Raw genomic sequence first — 16622 nt, 5'->3', positions numbered from 1 at the left:
GTTGGTCTTTCGAGGGTGCCTGACAATGGTTGTTAATGCACAGTACCAGCCGGGCCAAATGACAAGATCAGAGACATAGATCTTCCTAGTTCAATTGCTGAAACGTGACTTGTGCAAACGTTACGTAGCAAAAGGAACTGTACTATGGCACTACACGCCATTCACAATAATCAAAAATGCCCACTTGACAAAACAGAATTTCATCAACGGAGCCCCGGGATTTTTTTCTTCTGTACATAATATCAAGAGTACATAACCCCCCAGAGTGTGCAACGCCTGATCCAGCTCTGTATACAGGTATAGGGTCTTGGTCGAGCGGAATCGGATCTTTGCGTCATAATACCATACACATCTGAGGGGAACCCGGGGAGTCGCGGGTACTCTTGGATCAAAAACAATGGTGCCCTGCCTCGAGACCGGCCTTGAGCTGGTGTGGAGTGTACGCATGACATCAGAAGATCCGATTCCGCTCGACCAAGACCCTATGCAGAGCTGGATCGGCGTTGCACACTCTGGGGGGTTATGTACTCTTGATAATAATTATGCATTATGGAGTCATAGCATAAATAATAATAAGGGAGACGGCACGGTAGGCTTTCAGCCTAAACGAGGGCCAGCTGGGCAGCTCAAAAGAGAGCTCTATGCACTATTGGCAGAGTGGTATACATGAATAGAGAGTGACCACCCAGTGCGTGAAGCTTTTCGTGTCACCCTAGAAAATTTCCAAAATTAATAATGTGGGTTCAACCCCGGGCTGCCAGTGACAGTTGCCCTTACTGCCTTAGGGGCAAGTGCGATACATACATGCTCGCATATAGCATCGCTTGACTGACCCATGCTTGGGGCCAGTGGGTCAAGTCCGCGATCACGAGTTGCATAAACCACGGATCATGTAGAATCTCCATGGATCCAATCTGTGTACTGTAAAAGCAGACATTTTTGATGGTGTAATATTTTCGGAATTCTCCAAAATCGGTGGTTCGGTGGAGGGAAATTTTCGGTAATACCCGCTTTCCAGGTAAGGGTGCTAGCACTACTAAGTAGTACCGAAAAATTTCGGTGCATTTTTCGGTAAAAATTGTCGGCACCGAAGTTACCGAAAATAAAACACCACTGAAAATTTCCGCTTTTACAGTACATCATTTTGGGTATCATGATCTCGTGTTGTTTCCTTGGGTGCTACGACTCCCTGACATGCATTGATCCATGGCACGGTATGATTTGGGCGATTTCAGCCAATCAGTAGACGTTCTGAGAGGGGTATATTCAACGATACACCCCGCTCAGTTCACATGGGTCGCGCCAAGAGTGAATATTGGAAGGAGTCTTGGGAAAGTGCCCTGGGAGAAATGGATTGCACCATTCTATACATGTACTGCATTCCCCATAATTTCCTCGTGCTATATCCTCGGGAAAATATTTAACGTATACCCTTCACATACTCATAGAATAATCCAAACGTATCTGCAGTCAACCACGGGTATAACAACCCACGGATAGTGAGACTATCTTCAGACCTAGTAACAATATAGCCGTATATTTTCAACCCCGTGAATGACGCCAGCTCCCAAATAGCAACACTTTTCTCATGCCCGATCAAGGGTCGTTCGTTACTGGCAAAGTTAGCTGGACATCTTGTCATGTAGTCATTATTACTTCAAGCAGGGACAATGAAATACACCCCGCCCCCTTTCCTGCAGAGGGAACAGTGCTGTGTCCAGGTTCGCATGCAGCATGGAGGTGCTACTGCTAGTAAGTCACTGGCCTATTTTCTCTTGTGGATCGATGTACAGTGCGTGACAATGCTTCCATAACGTTAGCGGTGGTGGTGGTGGTGGTGGTGGCGGGAGCATACTGCACTGCAGGGCATTACAGCACTGGCGTACTATTATTTTCTCTTGCAGACGTGCTGTGCACGACAATGCTTCTATAGTGATGGACTGATGGTCACGGTGATGGTAGTGGTGGTGGTGTGGTGGTGGTGTGGTGGTGGTGGTGGTGGTGTGGTGGTGGTGGTGGTCACAGTGGTGGTGGTGGTGGTGGTGGTGGTGGTGCTGCTGCTGCTGCTGCGGCTGCTGCTGCTGGTAGTGGTGGCGGCGGTGGTAGTTGCGGTGGTGGAAGCATTCTGCACTGCAGGGCATTAAAGCAAGCTCGATTGTGCATGCATGGTGGCGGTGGGAAAGAGGAGCCAAGGAAAGTGTGTACATATTTTTGTTGAAAGCACGAGAATTCAAAGAAAGCTGGCTGCTTCCTCTATTTCCATGATCGGCCAGTGCCTACAGCACGAACAGTACATTGTAATACATGTATGTGCATAGACAGACAAATAAACACTAACCTGAGCATGGGTACCGCTTGTATTCGTGGTCAGGAAAGTGAAAGTACGAACGAAGGAGAAGAAGATTGTTGACCATGGCGAACAACTGCATATCCAGAGGGCACACGGCTTGCCAGAATGGGTCGGCTACATCTTCGCTAATTTTCTATCCTAACAACATTCAGCTTCGAGGTCAAGGACGACGGCATTTTTGGAAGGAAATTTCGAATTTTGGAGAAGAAGCTTGCTTTCGGAAAAATGTTCCTTTCACGCAAGGCAGCATGCCAGGTCAGGCGTGTGAACCAGGTGAACTGTGTCGGCAGATCCACGTTTACGTTCCAGGCCGACAGTTTTTTGACCAAGCCGTGAATCGCCCTCGCTCTGACTCGCCCGGCTACGAAGGAGTAATTTTACAACTCTTCAGGCCAGCTACAGGTCTCTGATGCAGAGCTGCAAGTGACGGATATCGGTCATTTGCAGCCACTACTAAGAGCCTCCTGGTCGTTGCAATCTGATACATAATATACCTCTACATTGTAGGCCCTGGCCTGGCCTGGTGAAAAGCCAACATGATTAATTTTTTTTGGCAATATTCTTGTCAAAGCAGTTTATGCGCTCTTGCTCTTGTTTTTGCGTAGGGTTCTTTATGGTTTTCAAGTCTTGAACCAAACAAAGACCATAGTGTCCATACTGCTACTTTGAAGAGAGCTGGTTGTTTGATGGGTTGCTGTACGTGTCAGTTCAGCTATCGCGTAATATCAGTCCCGTCTATGAGCACGGCAGCTTATCTTGGAAACGCTCTACTATCCTGCCGTACATTTTGTTGTTGAGCGAATTGAAAAGTGGAAACTGCCCTTCTTGTTGCACGGCTCGGCCTGTGTAATATTTGTGAGGTTAGTTATACTATCGTGTTATCTGGGACTAGCATGTGCCTGTGTTGGTGCGTTTGTTTGTTGGTTAGTGTGCGGTGTGGTAGCAGTGGTTTGGGACTGCAAAACATTTTTTTTCGTTTTAGTTGTGTTAGATTCAAATTATCATGATCGTAACCTGTGTCCTGCTGTTATGTGTATTGCGTTGTGTGTTGCGAGGGTCGCCAGAACCAAGAGGAAAAGCGGTGACATATCTGTGCGTCAACTGGTGCATGAGCTTCAGTACGGACGGCCGTTGCTTCCACTGCCTCTCGTCCCTGGCCTTTGTAACTTTATTCCACATTGTCGTCTTGGGCAGTAATCCTAAGATCCAAGGCACCTGACCAGGATTCATCTCTTTTTCCGTGGTCGTGTTCAACTACATGATTGTACTTCTCTTTCCAGCTGATATCTGAAGCCGCACCAGTTGCCAGTGTACTATTCTTTGCAAGTGTAAGTACATGATCGGTTTGCATGATAATTTAGTGTACGAATTATTTTATTTGCAAAACATTATTACCGTAAAATCCTGCCAGAGCGCCCCGTCTCTCCCATCCGCCCCTCCCTGACTTCTTGCCAGGGAAGTGATTGATTGTATCCACGTCGTATGACTCTGTGCCACCGTACTGTGCTGCAGACGCGTGCTTGACCCCGTTGGAAATGTACGCAACAGTGCCCACCCTCTTGACCAGGGATCGCACAAACCCTGAGTTTTGACGGGTCTGTATGACTCCTGGCTCTTGACCTTTGGTCGGTGTACGAGATGCACGAACAGTTTTCGTAGGGTGAGTACTTTTTCATGTAGTACTGAATGCGGCAAGTAGGACTCGCCCATCCGCCCCTCCCCAACAAAGCGTCGAGGAGGTAGGGGCGCTCTGGCGGGATTTTACGGACTTCAGTCCAACATTTTAAAATCGGAATTATAGCCAACAAATTACACGACTGGACAGAGGCACCCCTGCAGATCATACTAGTACACGAAAATTTGAAAGGAATATCTTGCCCCATACCGGAGTTATGAGGCCACAAAACTTTACCAGTTCAATCTTGCGCTACTCTTTTTATAGTCAATTGGCGCTGTTGTTTCTTTTAAACAATAATGTTTGAACAACAGATGGCTCAAGTTGGTGATGATTGCTACTTCTTCTACTACTCGAGCTGCAAGAAGGGACCCGCTTGTCCATTCCGACACAGTGCACCTGCACTTGGCAAGGAAGAGGTCTGTCCAGATTGGGCCAAAGGAAGCTGTATTGTTCCGAATTGTGCACGTCGCCACATGGTAATACAAGTAAGTATACTAGCCAGTATGTGTGGTTGCTTTGCCTGCACACTCTGTTGCCTTTTTCTGTTGTAATATTTCAAGTCAATTTTGCGAATAACGACACTCGGCGGGGCATCAGAAAAGCGTCCTTATTCGCGAAGTGTCCTTATACCCGAAGTCTCATTTGAATGTATCATACAGTATGTGAACCCATAATTTGTATAGTATGACATGCGTATCAAAATGAAGCTCTTTCCATGCTCTATGTCAATGCAAAATTTAAAAAAATTGAATACCCCCCCCCCCCCCCCCCCCTTGGCTGCATCTTCTTGCATGTGTGCCTTTATCCATTGCCATGGGTTCTGGTACTTCTGCATGGCAGGTACTTGACATAGCTGTCAAAAGCCCTGACCAGTCTTACTCAAGCAGTGGCTGACCTCAGGCACTAAAATCATACTTTTCGTGAATTGTCGTTACCCAGATAGGCGTTACATCCAAAGTTAATTGTATACAGTTAGATGGGACTTTGCTCTGGGCATAGAAATTCTGTCGTTATTCGCAAATTGTCGGTATATCCGCAGTCGTTATTAGCGAAGTTGACTGTATGCTATCCTTGTGTGTTTCTTTAATAGCCAGTCAGTTTTTGTCCTTCTGTCACTTTTATCTCGCTGGTCAACTCCGACACACACACACACACAAGCCATGAGAGCATGCCAGCGTGCAGATGTGCGCATTACAGACTATCCTGTGTCACATGGTGATGCTTTCTGAGTTTCTTTATTTTCGCTGTGCTCTTGGTCACTGTTTGCAGAAAGACCGCGGCAGCATGCCATGCTACTGGGAGTCTCAGCCAGTGGGGTGTACCAAGCCGTTCTGCCCATTCAAGCATTTGAAGCCCCGTCCTGGTGCACCTCCGCAAACTGGCCAAGGACAACCCACCAACACGCACTTAGTGACGTCCATTGCGCCCACACCCCAAGGAAAGCCAGTCAACCGTAAGCAGTTGCTGTTTGGTGTAAGACTACTTAGCCCTAGTGCACAATGGGCGCTTTCGATTACACGCATTTCGGTCAATTCTGGAATTAGTTATTGTTGATGCACAGTTCGATTACACAAAAAGTGACAAATTCCGTCGTTAGAATTGATTTTATCCAATTCCGTCGAATCCGTCAATTCTGAAGAGAGGGCGGAATTTCTCTAATTCTGGCGCCAGAATTGCACAGTCGGTGTGTTACCGGTCTGGTCATGACTCAAGCGCGCGAAGAGCCTCCCTGGCCGGCGTGTGCGCGATGCTGGGTCCACGTGCGCGCGAGGGTGTACGTTATCTCTTTTTACGATTCATCAATTTTGTTTGTGACATGACATGAATAAAATGTGTTGTGAATTCCAGTCGTTCGTTTACAAGGCCGGAATCCGCTCATTCTGGTCATTCCAGAATTTAAAAAAAACAGTTCCAGAATTGTGTAATCGAAAGCGCCCAATGATAACCTGTGTACGAGATACTTTTTTTAAGTATATACAAATCTGTCCGGCAAAATGGCTGCTGCACTGCTTTTTAGATGTATGAAGCAACAAGGCCCATTTCACCCTGAAAATGTGTGCGGATTACGTCCCCATGACACGGTGCATGTGCGTCTATGCTCTATAGTAGTATGTAAGTTTCGTCAACTTTCCCTCAAACTTATGATTGGTGTTTGGTTGTCCATTGGTATACGAGTAGTATCTACTTTGCTCATGGACTGGTGTTTTCCTCTCTTCTGCTTTAGACACTGCTGTCCCGCAAGGAGGGAAGTTGCCAGTTTCAGCTACGAACCAAAATGCAAACCGTTTGGTACAGCCTCCTAAAGGTGCTGTTGCTGTGTCCGCAGACTCCTCGCCACCAGTACAGCAGCAGCAGCCGCGTAGTGATATGCAGAGCCGCCACCCTCATCATCATCATGCCCAATCAGCTAGACCGACTGCTTCAAGACGTATGGTACCAGCGGCAGCGGTGGCGGTGGCATCAACACGGGTGCAAGCAGCTCGACGTGCTGCTGTGCCGATTACACTTGTCGTTCCTGATTGTGATGAGATAACATCATCTACAAGACCTCGGGTCACCTGCAATGGTATGTGATGGATAATATGTTTGTACTTTTATCTACTGATGCTTTTTGGTACTTCTACAGTATCTATGGCTTTACTTCATTTGTTTTGCTTGCTTTTCCTTTATCCATGATGGAATTTTGCTATGGTCTTCTTTCGTAACCGTTTGGCTCTCTGATGTCGTCAGACGTGGCCAGAGTTCAAAAGCGCAACGGACCTGTACATCCCAGCTACGGTAGTTGAATGAACCTACTTAACTGCAGCGTAGTGCATGAAAGGCATGGAAAAGTGTGCAGATTTGATCATACTGCTGCCAAAATGACGGTTGCGTGGGTAAGTCCGTCAGCCTATCCATGCCAACCTGCTATCCTGTATTGTCCGCACTGTCAACACAATGATCTCACCTGTTCAAAGCTGCACACACAGCTCCGAGTGAAATCTATTTCAATTTCACTTCACTTTGATGGATTTTCACAATCCATAGCTTGTGAAAGAGGGACACTGCACCCCCTTACACCCCTCCCCCCCCTTACTAGAACCCTGGTGTCTCACGCGTAGAAATTCGTTTCTGTTTGACAGTGCGATGACAGTTTCTGGATGCGCGCGGTATCTATGCTGCTTGCCATCCATCAAGACAATCCATCATTGATGCTAACCCTTACTGTCCTATCTACTCTGCAGTTGGACCAGCACAGGCGCTTTCATCTGATTTCAAGTTGCGGGTCACCGTACCTGGTGACCGCAGTGCACAGCGCGGCGCTCCCACCCGCACTATTGGCAATTCTCAAGAAAGACCGCGACACCCACGAACACAAGGGATTGCCACCGACTCAACTGCAGCTGACTCTAGTATGGATATGAGAAGAGCAACTCCAGCAATGAGCCGAAACCAGCGGGTTGATGCTCGCGATCGTCTAAATCAACTGCATGGATCTGAAACTGCAAGGCGTGGTCCACGTCCTTTGTTGCCCACGAAGAGGACAGCACCTGTTCAGCAAGAAGAGCAAACAAAGCCTTTAGCCAAACGACACAGGCCTGAGGTACTGTATACATGTACATCCACTGGTATATCAATGAATGACTCGTGTGTGTGTGTGTGTGTGTGTGTGTGTGTGTGTGTGTGTGTGTGTGTGTGTGTGTGTGTGTGTGTGTGTGTGACACGATGTAACTGTGTGTAACTGGGTGTGACTGGGTGTGGCTGTCTGTCTGTGACTGTCGGTGCACGCATGCACCAATATACATGCATGCTTCTTATAGTGGTGTTGCCTTCATTTATGAAAGGGACTATTGAGTTTTACAGACATGAATCTAGAGCACACCTTTCGAATCCTTTTCTTTTGAAGGGCACGTGCAAGGATATGTATGCCCTGGTGCTGAAAGTTGACAGATTCATGTGCAATCCTTTTTGTTGACGATTTTGGCTGTGTCCTTTGAGGATCCCCGTCATTTCACCCGTTATCCATTAGTTGCCGAACTTCAACCGCACTGGCAGCTACTTTGCAATATTTATTTTGCGTTCTTGAGTTCCTGGGTAAACGTGCATGCATCTCTTCCTCTCTGTGTGTGGCTGGTTTGGGGGCTTATTGTACCTTGAATGACGTCAAGTGTTTATTTTTCCTGCCGGTGGTATGTAGTTCTGTGCCTCTCCTGTTTATGTTGCTTTTCATTGCAGGTGGAAGTTAAGGCGGACACGTTCAAAGTCCAGTCGCTGAATGAAATTCGTCATGCAAATGGTATTACCAAGAAGCCTGTGTCAATACCATCTTCATCTGCTCAGAGGCAGGCATCATCATCTGCTCAGAGGCAGACATCATCATCACAGCCTCTTCAGTCCAGTGGGCTGTCCGTCAAAGAGCTAAGAGCCAAACGCTTTGCCAAGCAACAGGAGCTCCAGCAGCAGCGTCGACAGGACACAGAACAAGAAGAGAGAAGAGAACCCAGATCTAAGGTGCATGCCAGCACCAAGCCACTGCCCCTGCCCCCTGTAGAAGCAAGCAAAAAGGTACTACATGCTGCTACATGACTTTGTATAATTAGTAACTGTTGCAGTGTCACCAATGCTGCTTACAACAGCAGTTCACAACACTAGAAGACCAAACTTTGCACCAAGGTCGAAAGTGAAGCTTGCGTGTCCACCACTATTTACGCGTGGCTTGCTTTCTTCATTTTTTGCTGTCGAGCTGTTCCGGAAAGGTGCCATCCCCCCTTCACGCCACTTATGTGTCAAACTAACTAACAACTTCATGCACTGCTTTAGAGTGCTTTGTCATGTGTGTGTAATGTGCAGCGGATGGTTTACATGTTGCCCTGTGTTAATTCATCAGCCGATGCAATGCCTTTCAGCTGTTTTAAAAGTGTCTCTCTTGCCATTCTTCTGACTGCTCCATAGCCTGCTGCTGTTCCAGCGGCCACACCAGCGCCCACCTCTGCTGGTCTTCGCATCAAGTCTTTAGATGAAATCCGTGCTGAGAAACGCAAGCATCAGGAGACCACTAGTGACAACACTATATCTGCAGCAGAAACCTGTCAAAGAAAACCGGCAGAGACTCGGACTTCCACAATTCAAAGAAGTAGCCGCTTGCCAAGAAAGCCTCGCATTGATGCAGCTATATCTTCAACCAGCAAGGAATCACCAGCAGTGGTTTCCAGTTCAGTAAGCAAGAGTGTATGTAGTCCCGTACTGAGTACTACACCTACCAAGAGTTCCACACCAGCAGCACCACCTGCTAAGATAACAAGATCCAGCCGTCATTCCTCTGGTAAGTTGCATTGCTACTGCTATTTTCATAATGTGCTTGAAGATGTTACTTCCGATCTGTTGTCATTTCCTGTGCCTTTTGTTAAGCAATACCTCTCTCTGGTTGTTTTATTTATGTGGCCGGGCTCGGCATTTACTGTATGGTCTTTGGGGTATCTGCCACACCTCTCGTTACATGTGGATAGTGAGTTCTGCTTCCTTCTCGTGTGGCAAGACCATTTGCTTCAACACGGCTGCAGTGTGCTACAAAGAAGTTTTAAGTGCTTTGCAAATTAACATCGTTCCTGACGTAGGGGTTACTAGTCTGTGATTTTGTGTGTATGGTGTGTATGTTCCATCATTCTTTGCCTAATGGGATGCTATAGTCTGGCTTGATCCGTTGTAAATGTATTAATAAATAATAAGTGCTTGCTTCTCCATCTGTACTGTTCAGCCAAGAAGGAAACCCCAGTCACTACGAAGGTGTCCCAAAGTGAAGGAAGTGAAGCTACTACTACTACTACTAAGTCCGATGCCAAGTCTGGATTAGATTCGTAAGTACTTGTTACTGGCTAATTCCCATCACAGTGCGCCTGACCTGCCAGGTGTTAATGTGTCAGAGTTGTTACTCTGCACAATGCTGGATTCAGGTGTTAATGTGTCAGAGTTGTTACTCTGCACAATGCTGCTGGATTCATCGCGCGAATGAAATTTGTATGGATGCAGCGGATTGAATTTTCCATATTGTTATAGGCAACTTTATGGTGGGTCTGATCTACTCACCTCCGACCACTGCAGAAGCTGCATCTGCACCTTGATCCTCGAGGGTTCCTATGGGTGTGAAAATTCAGTCTACGTGAGTCCCATGCTAGCTGTCATTTTTCTACTTTTATTGTGAACGAAAGTGGCGCAGTTATTACTGCTGCAGGCACAACATTGCAGTTTGGATGCGTCACGTCCAAGACGTTCCCATAGCAGTATCTGAATGTCCATTCCATATTGTCTTGGCAGCTGTGGATAACTTCTTATTCTTGTGGCTGTTCTAGGCTCGATGACATCGACTTGCTTGATGACGATGCATTTGAGAAAGCGATGAAGGAACTTGTTGGTGACGTAAGCTACGACGACATGAATGAGCCAGACCTTGACGGAACAGTCAACGACGACGATCTACTGCTGGAAGCGGAACTGATGATCTAGACTAAGAGAGAGGGTGTGTATTTCCACAGTGTGCAGTGTGCTCACGTTGTGTCCCTATTGAGAGTGACCCTGTGCTCCAGTTCTTGTCAGCCATCTCCTACGCCTCTGACATCTCGTTGGTCTTGTGTTTCCCAGGGAATAAGACAATGTCTTTTTTTACGTGTGCTACGCTGCGTTGTCTTGCCTTTGGCCAGATTTGCCCGATTAAATTTGCTTTTCTTGCCCCTTCTCTCTAGACTAAGAGAGAGGGTGTGTATTTCCACAGTGTGCAGTGTGCTCACGTTGTGTCCCTATTGAGAGTGACCCTGTGCTCCAGTTCTTGTCAGCCATCTCCTACGCCTCTGACATCTCGTTGGTCTTGTGTTTCCCAGGGAATAAGACAGTGTCTTGTTGGAACTCACTGGTGACGAGCCATCTTTTTTCTTCCTTCCCCCCCCCCCCCCCATATTTGTGCCCGGTGCGTGCTGTTTGCAGTGTGGCAATCCAGGGCACGCAAATGCTGTATTGTCAAACTACATGGTGGTATGCAATGTTGCTCTCTATGATTTGTGCTACTCTGTAATAAATTTCAACCAATTGGTCGCACGAGCGATGTCAGTGCAGTTCTCATTGGCGGGTGGCCATGTTTGCAGCAGCTATTTGCTCCCACCTGTTTCCTTACGTCAGAGTGCTTCGCTGTGCCAGGCTCCTTGTGGCTGTTTGGCCTGCATGTGAAAGTTTATACATGTGCTTACATAGTTCAACTTGAGGAAGTAGGATGCTCTCCACTGCACTACTGCCATTAGCATGTAGTGCATTTCAATCATTTGCTTACTTCCAGTTACTAAATAGCTGCTATAGCTGTATATACTACTGCTGTCTCATACTTTCCTTTTTCTCTCTCTCTCTTTTTTACGTGTGCTACGCTGTGTTGTCTTGCCTTTGGCCAGATTTGCCCGATTAAATTTGCTTTTCTTGCCCCTTCCTCCCCCCCCCCCCCCCCACACACACACACAGACTGTGCACCGTGCATATTTGCATTACTTTTTCATTTCGTGACCGTGCACTAGTCGACCAGTTGCTCTCATCCCTGCATCTTTTTGACTGCAATACATGGATGTGCAATGCACATCATCCTGATCCCACCCGTCTCATGATGATGCCGATGCTGATGTGAATCATGTGATGCCAGTACCAAGGCTGGCTGCTGACTGTGACAATACGTTGTAAGACCTGACCTGCAACACTACAGGCTGCTACAAACTACGGTACATGTATCACGAAAGATCATTGTGTTTTCAAGCCTTGCAGTGTTTGGAACTGGAAACTGCTGAAATGAGAACTTCAATAGAAAGATGGAAAATTTTTAATGCTGGGTTCTAGAGAGGAGTTGCTGGCAGGTTGGACAAGTACAAGCAAGAGTATTGTAACCCCCCAAGAGTGTGCAACTCCTGATACCCTTTCTATGGGGTACGCCGACGGCGAAAACTCACATTACGTGGTGCAGTGTCACAGTTGTACGTTTCCAGCCCGTTTTTAGCGAGCAGTGGAGTACTAAAAAAAGCACTCTCTGACAGAAACTCACTGCGCGTATGCAAATCCCCAGCATGATCACGGCAGATTTTCGTATTGCGCGCACGCTATCCTACGTTTGTACGTAGTACCAAGAGTACATAACCCCGGGGTTATGTACTCTTGGTAGTACAAAGGTATCTGAGACATGTGATGTGAGTTTTCGCCGTCGGAGACCCCATATGCAGAGTTGCACACTCTTGGGGGGGGTTATATACTCTTGCTTCAAGTAGTAGTACCAAGAGTGCATAAACGAGAGTATGCAACTGTGGTTATCATCAAGAGTACATAAAAAGGTTTATGTACTCTTGTTATCATGGTTAGGGGTCAGTGCTTGCGCGCTGCCTTCATTACGTAACTGGCCTTCATCACGCTCTGAAAGCATGCACTCAAACCCACAATTTCTCGTACGAGACATCCGTTTTTGCTCGATTCGTTTCAGTACCTACATGATCTCTAAATTTTGGAGCGTGAACCCCAGTTCCGAACGAAAGTTCATCTCAAACCATTCTCCTGTATACGTGTACGTGACCTGGGCGTCACAGTTAGAACAACGGCAATGTTACTTCTTTGTGGCTACATGAACATGAAACTTGCTGGCGTTGGCTTTGCACAGGGACTGACCACTAGCCCATACAATACTCTAATTTCAGAAATTTTCGGTGCTCAATATTTTCGGTATGAGGGCAACAGGCTAGGTTAGGTGAACAGAAATTTTCGGTACAGAGAAGCAGTTCCCTATTGGATTATGTGTGTTAGTGTTTGTTCGGTGTATTGAAATTTTAGGTATGAAACAGACGCACCGAAAGTACCGAAAATAAAAGTATACCGAAAATTTGTGAAATTACAGTATTCTATAGCAGCCCACTAGGGCCATGCCACATCCAAACGTATGTCTGCATAGTCACCTAATCGCCTGTCAATGCCATTCTCATCTCAATTTTGAATCAACTCATTCACGATCATGGACTGCCAGAGAACATTCAGTGACTAGGCCTAAACATTACCCCATATATGTATGTACTGTTGTTGGTACCGTCCGGCGCGTACTGCAATCAACACTTTGGCATTGACCCATTTCGTCACAGTGACTGTTTGCTCTTTATAAAATTAATAATAATTATCATGATGTGACTAGGGTCCTTGCAATTTGACGGTCAGCATTCCGATTCAGGTTCTAAATCCCTGATGTCAGCTACTGAAACTGATTGGATGATGTGTAGCAGACCTTGTCATGCTTCATGTCAGCTCAGATATCAAAATTTATACTAGCTATGGTCTATGATTGTACAAGATGCTCTCTCCCCCCTTCATCGCATAACCATGATAACTTCACTTGCCATAAGCTGTGGCGAAGCTGTGGACTCAGCACAGTAACCAGTGACTGTGTATGAATGCCCATACGACTGGTCATGATGCATGAAAAAACAAGTCCAGCGAGCACCTGGGCCCTGGCCATTCAACAAAGGCAATCAATCATTTACAGGGTATTAAACCTGGTTGTTTGATCTCAACTGATTAGCACAAATACAAACCACAGATTGCTCTGTCTGCACTGCTGGTCCACGGGATGCACTAGACTACACTACTCACTAGACTACACTGAGCCCAGTATACCCCTTTCTTGCTTGGAATAGGGCTTGAAAGTGATGACGTCAAAAACGGCCAGGGAGTAGTAATTTGACATCAGATTTCTATTTTGGATCCACTGAGGTGTGACTTTGCTATTGCCTCAGTATGTGGGTGCATAGCAACTCACTCATGTCGTATGCAGGGGTGACTTTTACTTCGTCACCAGTTGTAACCCCGCCCCCAGTAGCCAAATCAGTCAGTTTCACTGGTTACATCACCTTGCTGTGAGTAAGACGGCTTGAAATGCGCTTGGATCCATACAAAAACTGGATCCAAGTGGATCCAGTTTTTGAATTTTTGAAATTGTTGCTATGCTGTGACGTAGCACTTTCAAGCCCTATAAATTAGTATAATCAAGACTAGAGTGTACGTACAGTGCTGGCAACTGAAATCCGACCCCGGGCCAGGGGGTCGGATTTCAGTTGCCAGCACTGTACTTTCGGGTACAATTACAGTGTATGTACCCCCTCCCCCCCTCCCCCCCCCCCTCCCCCCCCCCCCCCACACACACACACTACCACCACGTATTGCCTACTTACTCAGCGGCCTCAGCATCACAGCAGAGTACCGGTAGTTGTGTACTAATGCGTAATGGGAGTAATGCTTTGTCTCTCCTCCGAGCATAGCACGTCTTCGAGAGGCCTCCGGCTCTGCAGCGCCTCACGGCTCGGTTGTAAACATGCCCACCGGGCACATTCTCATGCATAGGCCAATAAAGCTGGACGCTGGGCGCAAAACATTCATGAACAGACAACCAGCATTCCTCTACTTGGCTCTAGATCCACTACCCAACTTTACTGTCAGAACAGTCTTCGCTTGTATCAAACTCACTGTCAACGGGCGAGTTTATCATCCACAACATCGGCTTACAGTTACTTGGCACAAATGGCAGCTTCCACGGTTCCAGCTATTTACGCGTCGATCACTCCCCATCGCAAAACACTGGGCCAGTACTACACTGCACTGTAGTGACTGCTACACAGGTCACTGCCACTGGTTGTCCTCGCCGAGGGAGCAGCTCACGAGACGCGAGAGTCGAATCGGGAGAGTGGCGCAGGCATTATTGATTGTGACAGCCGCGGTACTTCTCAGAGAAACCCAGTCACCAGGAATATGTCTTGACTTCACTCCGGTGATGCCTTCGGAAGAAGATCCAATGATTATGTTTGAGTGCCCTTGCAACAGATCAGTGGCTCGCCTGCTCATTCCTTTGGAGACTTGTCCCATTCGGCCTCTGGTCGACTGTTCTGTGGTAGACTGCCGGGTCTGAGCCCACACCCCGGTCACAGGCGCTAGGCGCGTTTTCTGAAATCTGGGTCCGTAACGCAACAGATCGGATGTTCAGATAGTTTGGATTTCACCGTCGTATGCTTTTCGCGCTGAACCGAGGAACGAGTCAGCAGCTTACACGCACGCTCGGACTGGGAAGTTGAGCTTAGCACAGGAAGTCGCTACGTCGGAGAGCTTCAGGGTAAGAACTATTTTGGACAATGGGATTTTGAAGACGACGATGTGGTCCGAGCTCTTGTCCAGTGGACAGCGTTTTGATTTTGAGATGTTTCGTCGAATGAATGATAAAAGTGGCCGTTTCGTACATAGAATGCAACGTCATGTCGTTCCCTCTGAAGAATTTGCTACACTAGCCCCATGGCCCAGCGGTCACTTACCCCATACCTGTGTAACGTCGGTTGCTGTTGTTCCTTTACACAGGATCTGTACGACGTGTGTGGTGAAGTGAAGCGTGCACAAGCTAAACCGCGGAGCGGAGTGCTTATGTCAGTAGAAGTAACCAATCTCAATCACATTGCGGACACGACGCTGCAACGATGAAAGTGGTAGGTAGTTTGGGCAGTGAACGTTAGTAAAGTGGTCGTTACTACGATTGCCATGAAATGATTTGCAAGGTTCGAGAATTGCTTTGCAAACTCCCCATACACCATTCAGAAATCGTGGTATAATTGGACATTGGATGGGTGTAGCATTGTTTCCAGTACAATAGTATACATGTAGCAGTGTAGCAGTGTACACTCAGCAGAGGCAGCGTCGGAAGGTAGTTTAGGGTGGTACTGTCAACCACCTGAAGTACAATAATTACTTTTGGGATTTGGGTGGCTCCTCTGAACATTTTCGATTTTAGAGCCCAAATCAGTACCTTTTTATTGATTCACAGGGCACCTGGGACAAATAGTGGTACGGTCAATACCGTAGTGACCATAGCGTGTCCAACGCCCCTGCTCCGTGACACACACAATTGTACATAACAACTTGAGGGAAGGACTGCAGACATTCAAGGAGAATGTCAATGCCCTACCCGCTGGGAGTGGGCGATTTACAGGCTATGAACTAAAGAAAAAAGACGAAAAAAGCCCTGCTCCCTCCTCCACTCACTTTTGACTCTCTGATATTGTGCATACTTTTCCCCATAATCTCCAGTAAACTACCCCCTGCATCTTTCCTGTAAGTGTAATCTTTTGTTTCTGTGGAGTGCTTGGGTCGCAATGCAGCTGATACCCTATGGTCGGCAAAGCTGCTCCTGCCTCAGGCTCCCCCACCCCTGCCATTCCATATGTCTCATCGCTGCCTTGCTGCTTTGTGCCGTCAAATGGTGTGTGTGTTTTTTTGTAAAAAAAAAAAGAAGACAAAAGATACACATATCACGCACACACGCACCTGTGTGGCATGTGCCTCTTTTGTAGGGGCAGTAAATTTGAAATATTCGTAACTCCGAATGACTTACATTTTGATCAGTGGGGAAGGCCCGCAATAGCACACATGACATCGGTTTAGCAAGTTTTGATCTTGGAGCAGGTGCATAACTAGGGGTGGGGTATGAGAGAGGTTTTGGACTCGCAGCCCAAATGAAGTGGCCATACCACACACTGAGCAGATGCTGAGAGTACGACACTCGTACAACGGATGTCTGATAGTGAC

The 16622-nt window shown here is 47.1% G+C and overlaps 2 protein-coding genes across 4 annotated transcripts in view; both read left to right on the top strand.

Annotated features, from left to right (window-relative positions):
• Nucleotides 1–2950: 2950 nt before the first annotated feature.
• Nucleotides 2951–11627, top strand: LOC135823019 (zinc finger CCCH domain-containing protein 11B-like). Of its 2 annotated transcripts, none has more exons than XM_065335861.1 (10): nt 2951–3210; nt 3631–3678; nt 4340–4513; nt 5298–5481; nt 6253–6594; nt 7253–7611; nt 8244–8573; nt 8961–9330; nt 9763–9862; nt 10355–11627. In XM_065335861.1, the coding sequence occupies exons 3-10, from the start codon at nt 4340–4342 to the stop codon at nt 10506–10508; spliced, it is 2013 nt and encodes a 670-aa protein (XP_065191933.1). In that variant the 5' UTR covers nt 2951–3210; nt 3631–3678; the 3' UTR covers nt 10509–11627. The 2 variants fall into 2 exon arrangements, with proteins under 2 accessions (XP_065191933.1, XP_065191929.1); XM_065335857.1 differs by having other exon boundaries at nt 3415–3678.
• A 3116-nt stretch (nt 11628–14743) lies between these two features.
• Nucleotides 14744–16622, top strand: part of LOC135822996 (uncharacterized) — a 42266-nt gene continuing 40387 nt past the window's right edge. Inside the window, exons 1-2 of one of the 2 annotated variants that reach the window (XM_065335835.1) lie at nt 14744–15162; nt 15402–15526. In XM_065335835.1, coding sequence (XP_065191907.1) covers nt 15518–15526 — 9 coding nt within the window. In that variant the 5' untranslated portion in view covers nt 14744–15162; nt 15402–15517. The remainder of the gene's footprint in view (nt 15163–15401; nt 15527–16622) is intronic. The other variant, XM_065335841.1, reaches the window with a different exon arrangement.

This window comes from Sycon ciliatum, chromosome 1 (assembly GCF_964019385.1).
Source record: "Sycon ciliatum chromosome 1, ocSycCili1.1, whole genome shotgun sequence".
Taxonomy (NCBI): domain Eukaryota; kingdom Metazoa; phylum Porifera; class Calcarea; order Leucosolenida; family Sycettidae; genus Sycon; species Sycon ciliatum.
The sequence above is the reverse complement of the archived record's forward strand: the minus strand, read 5'-3'. Positions and strand labels throughout refer to the sequence as shown.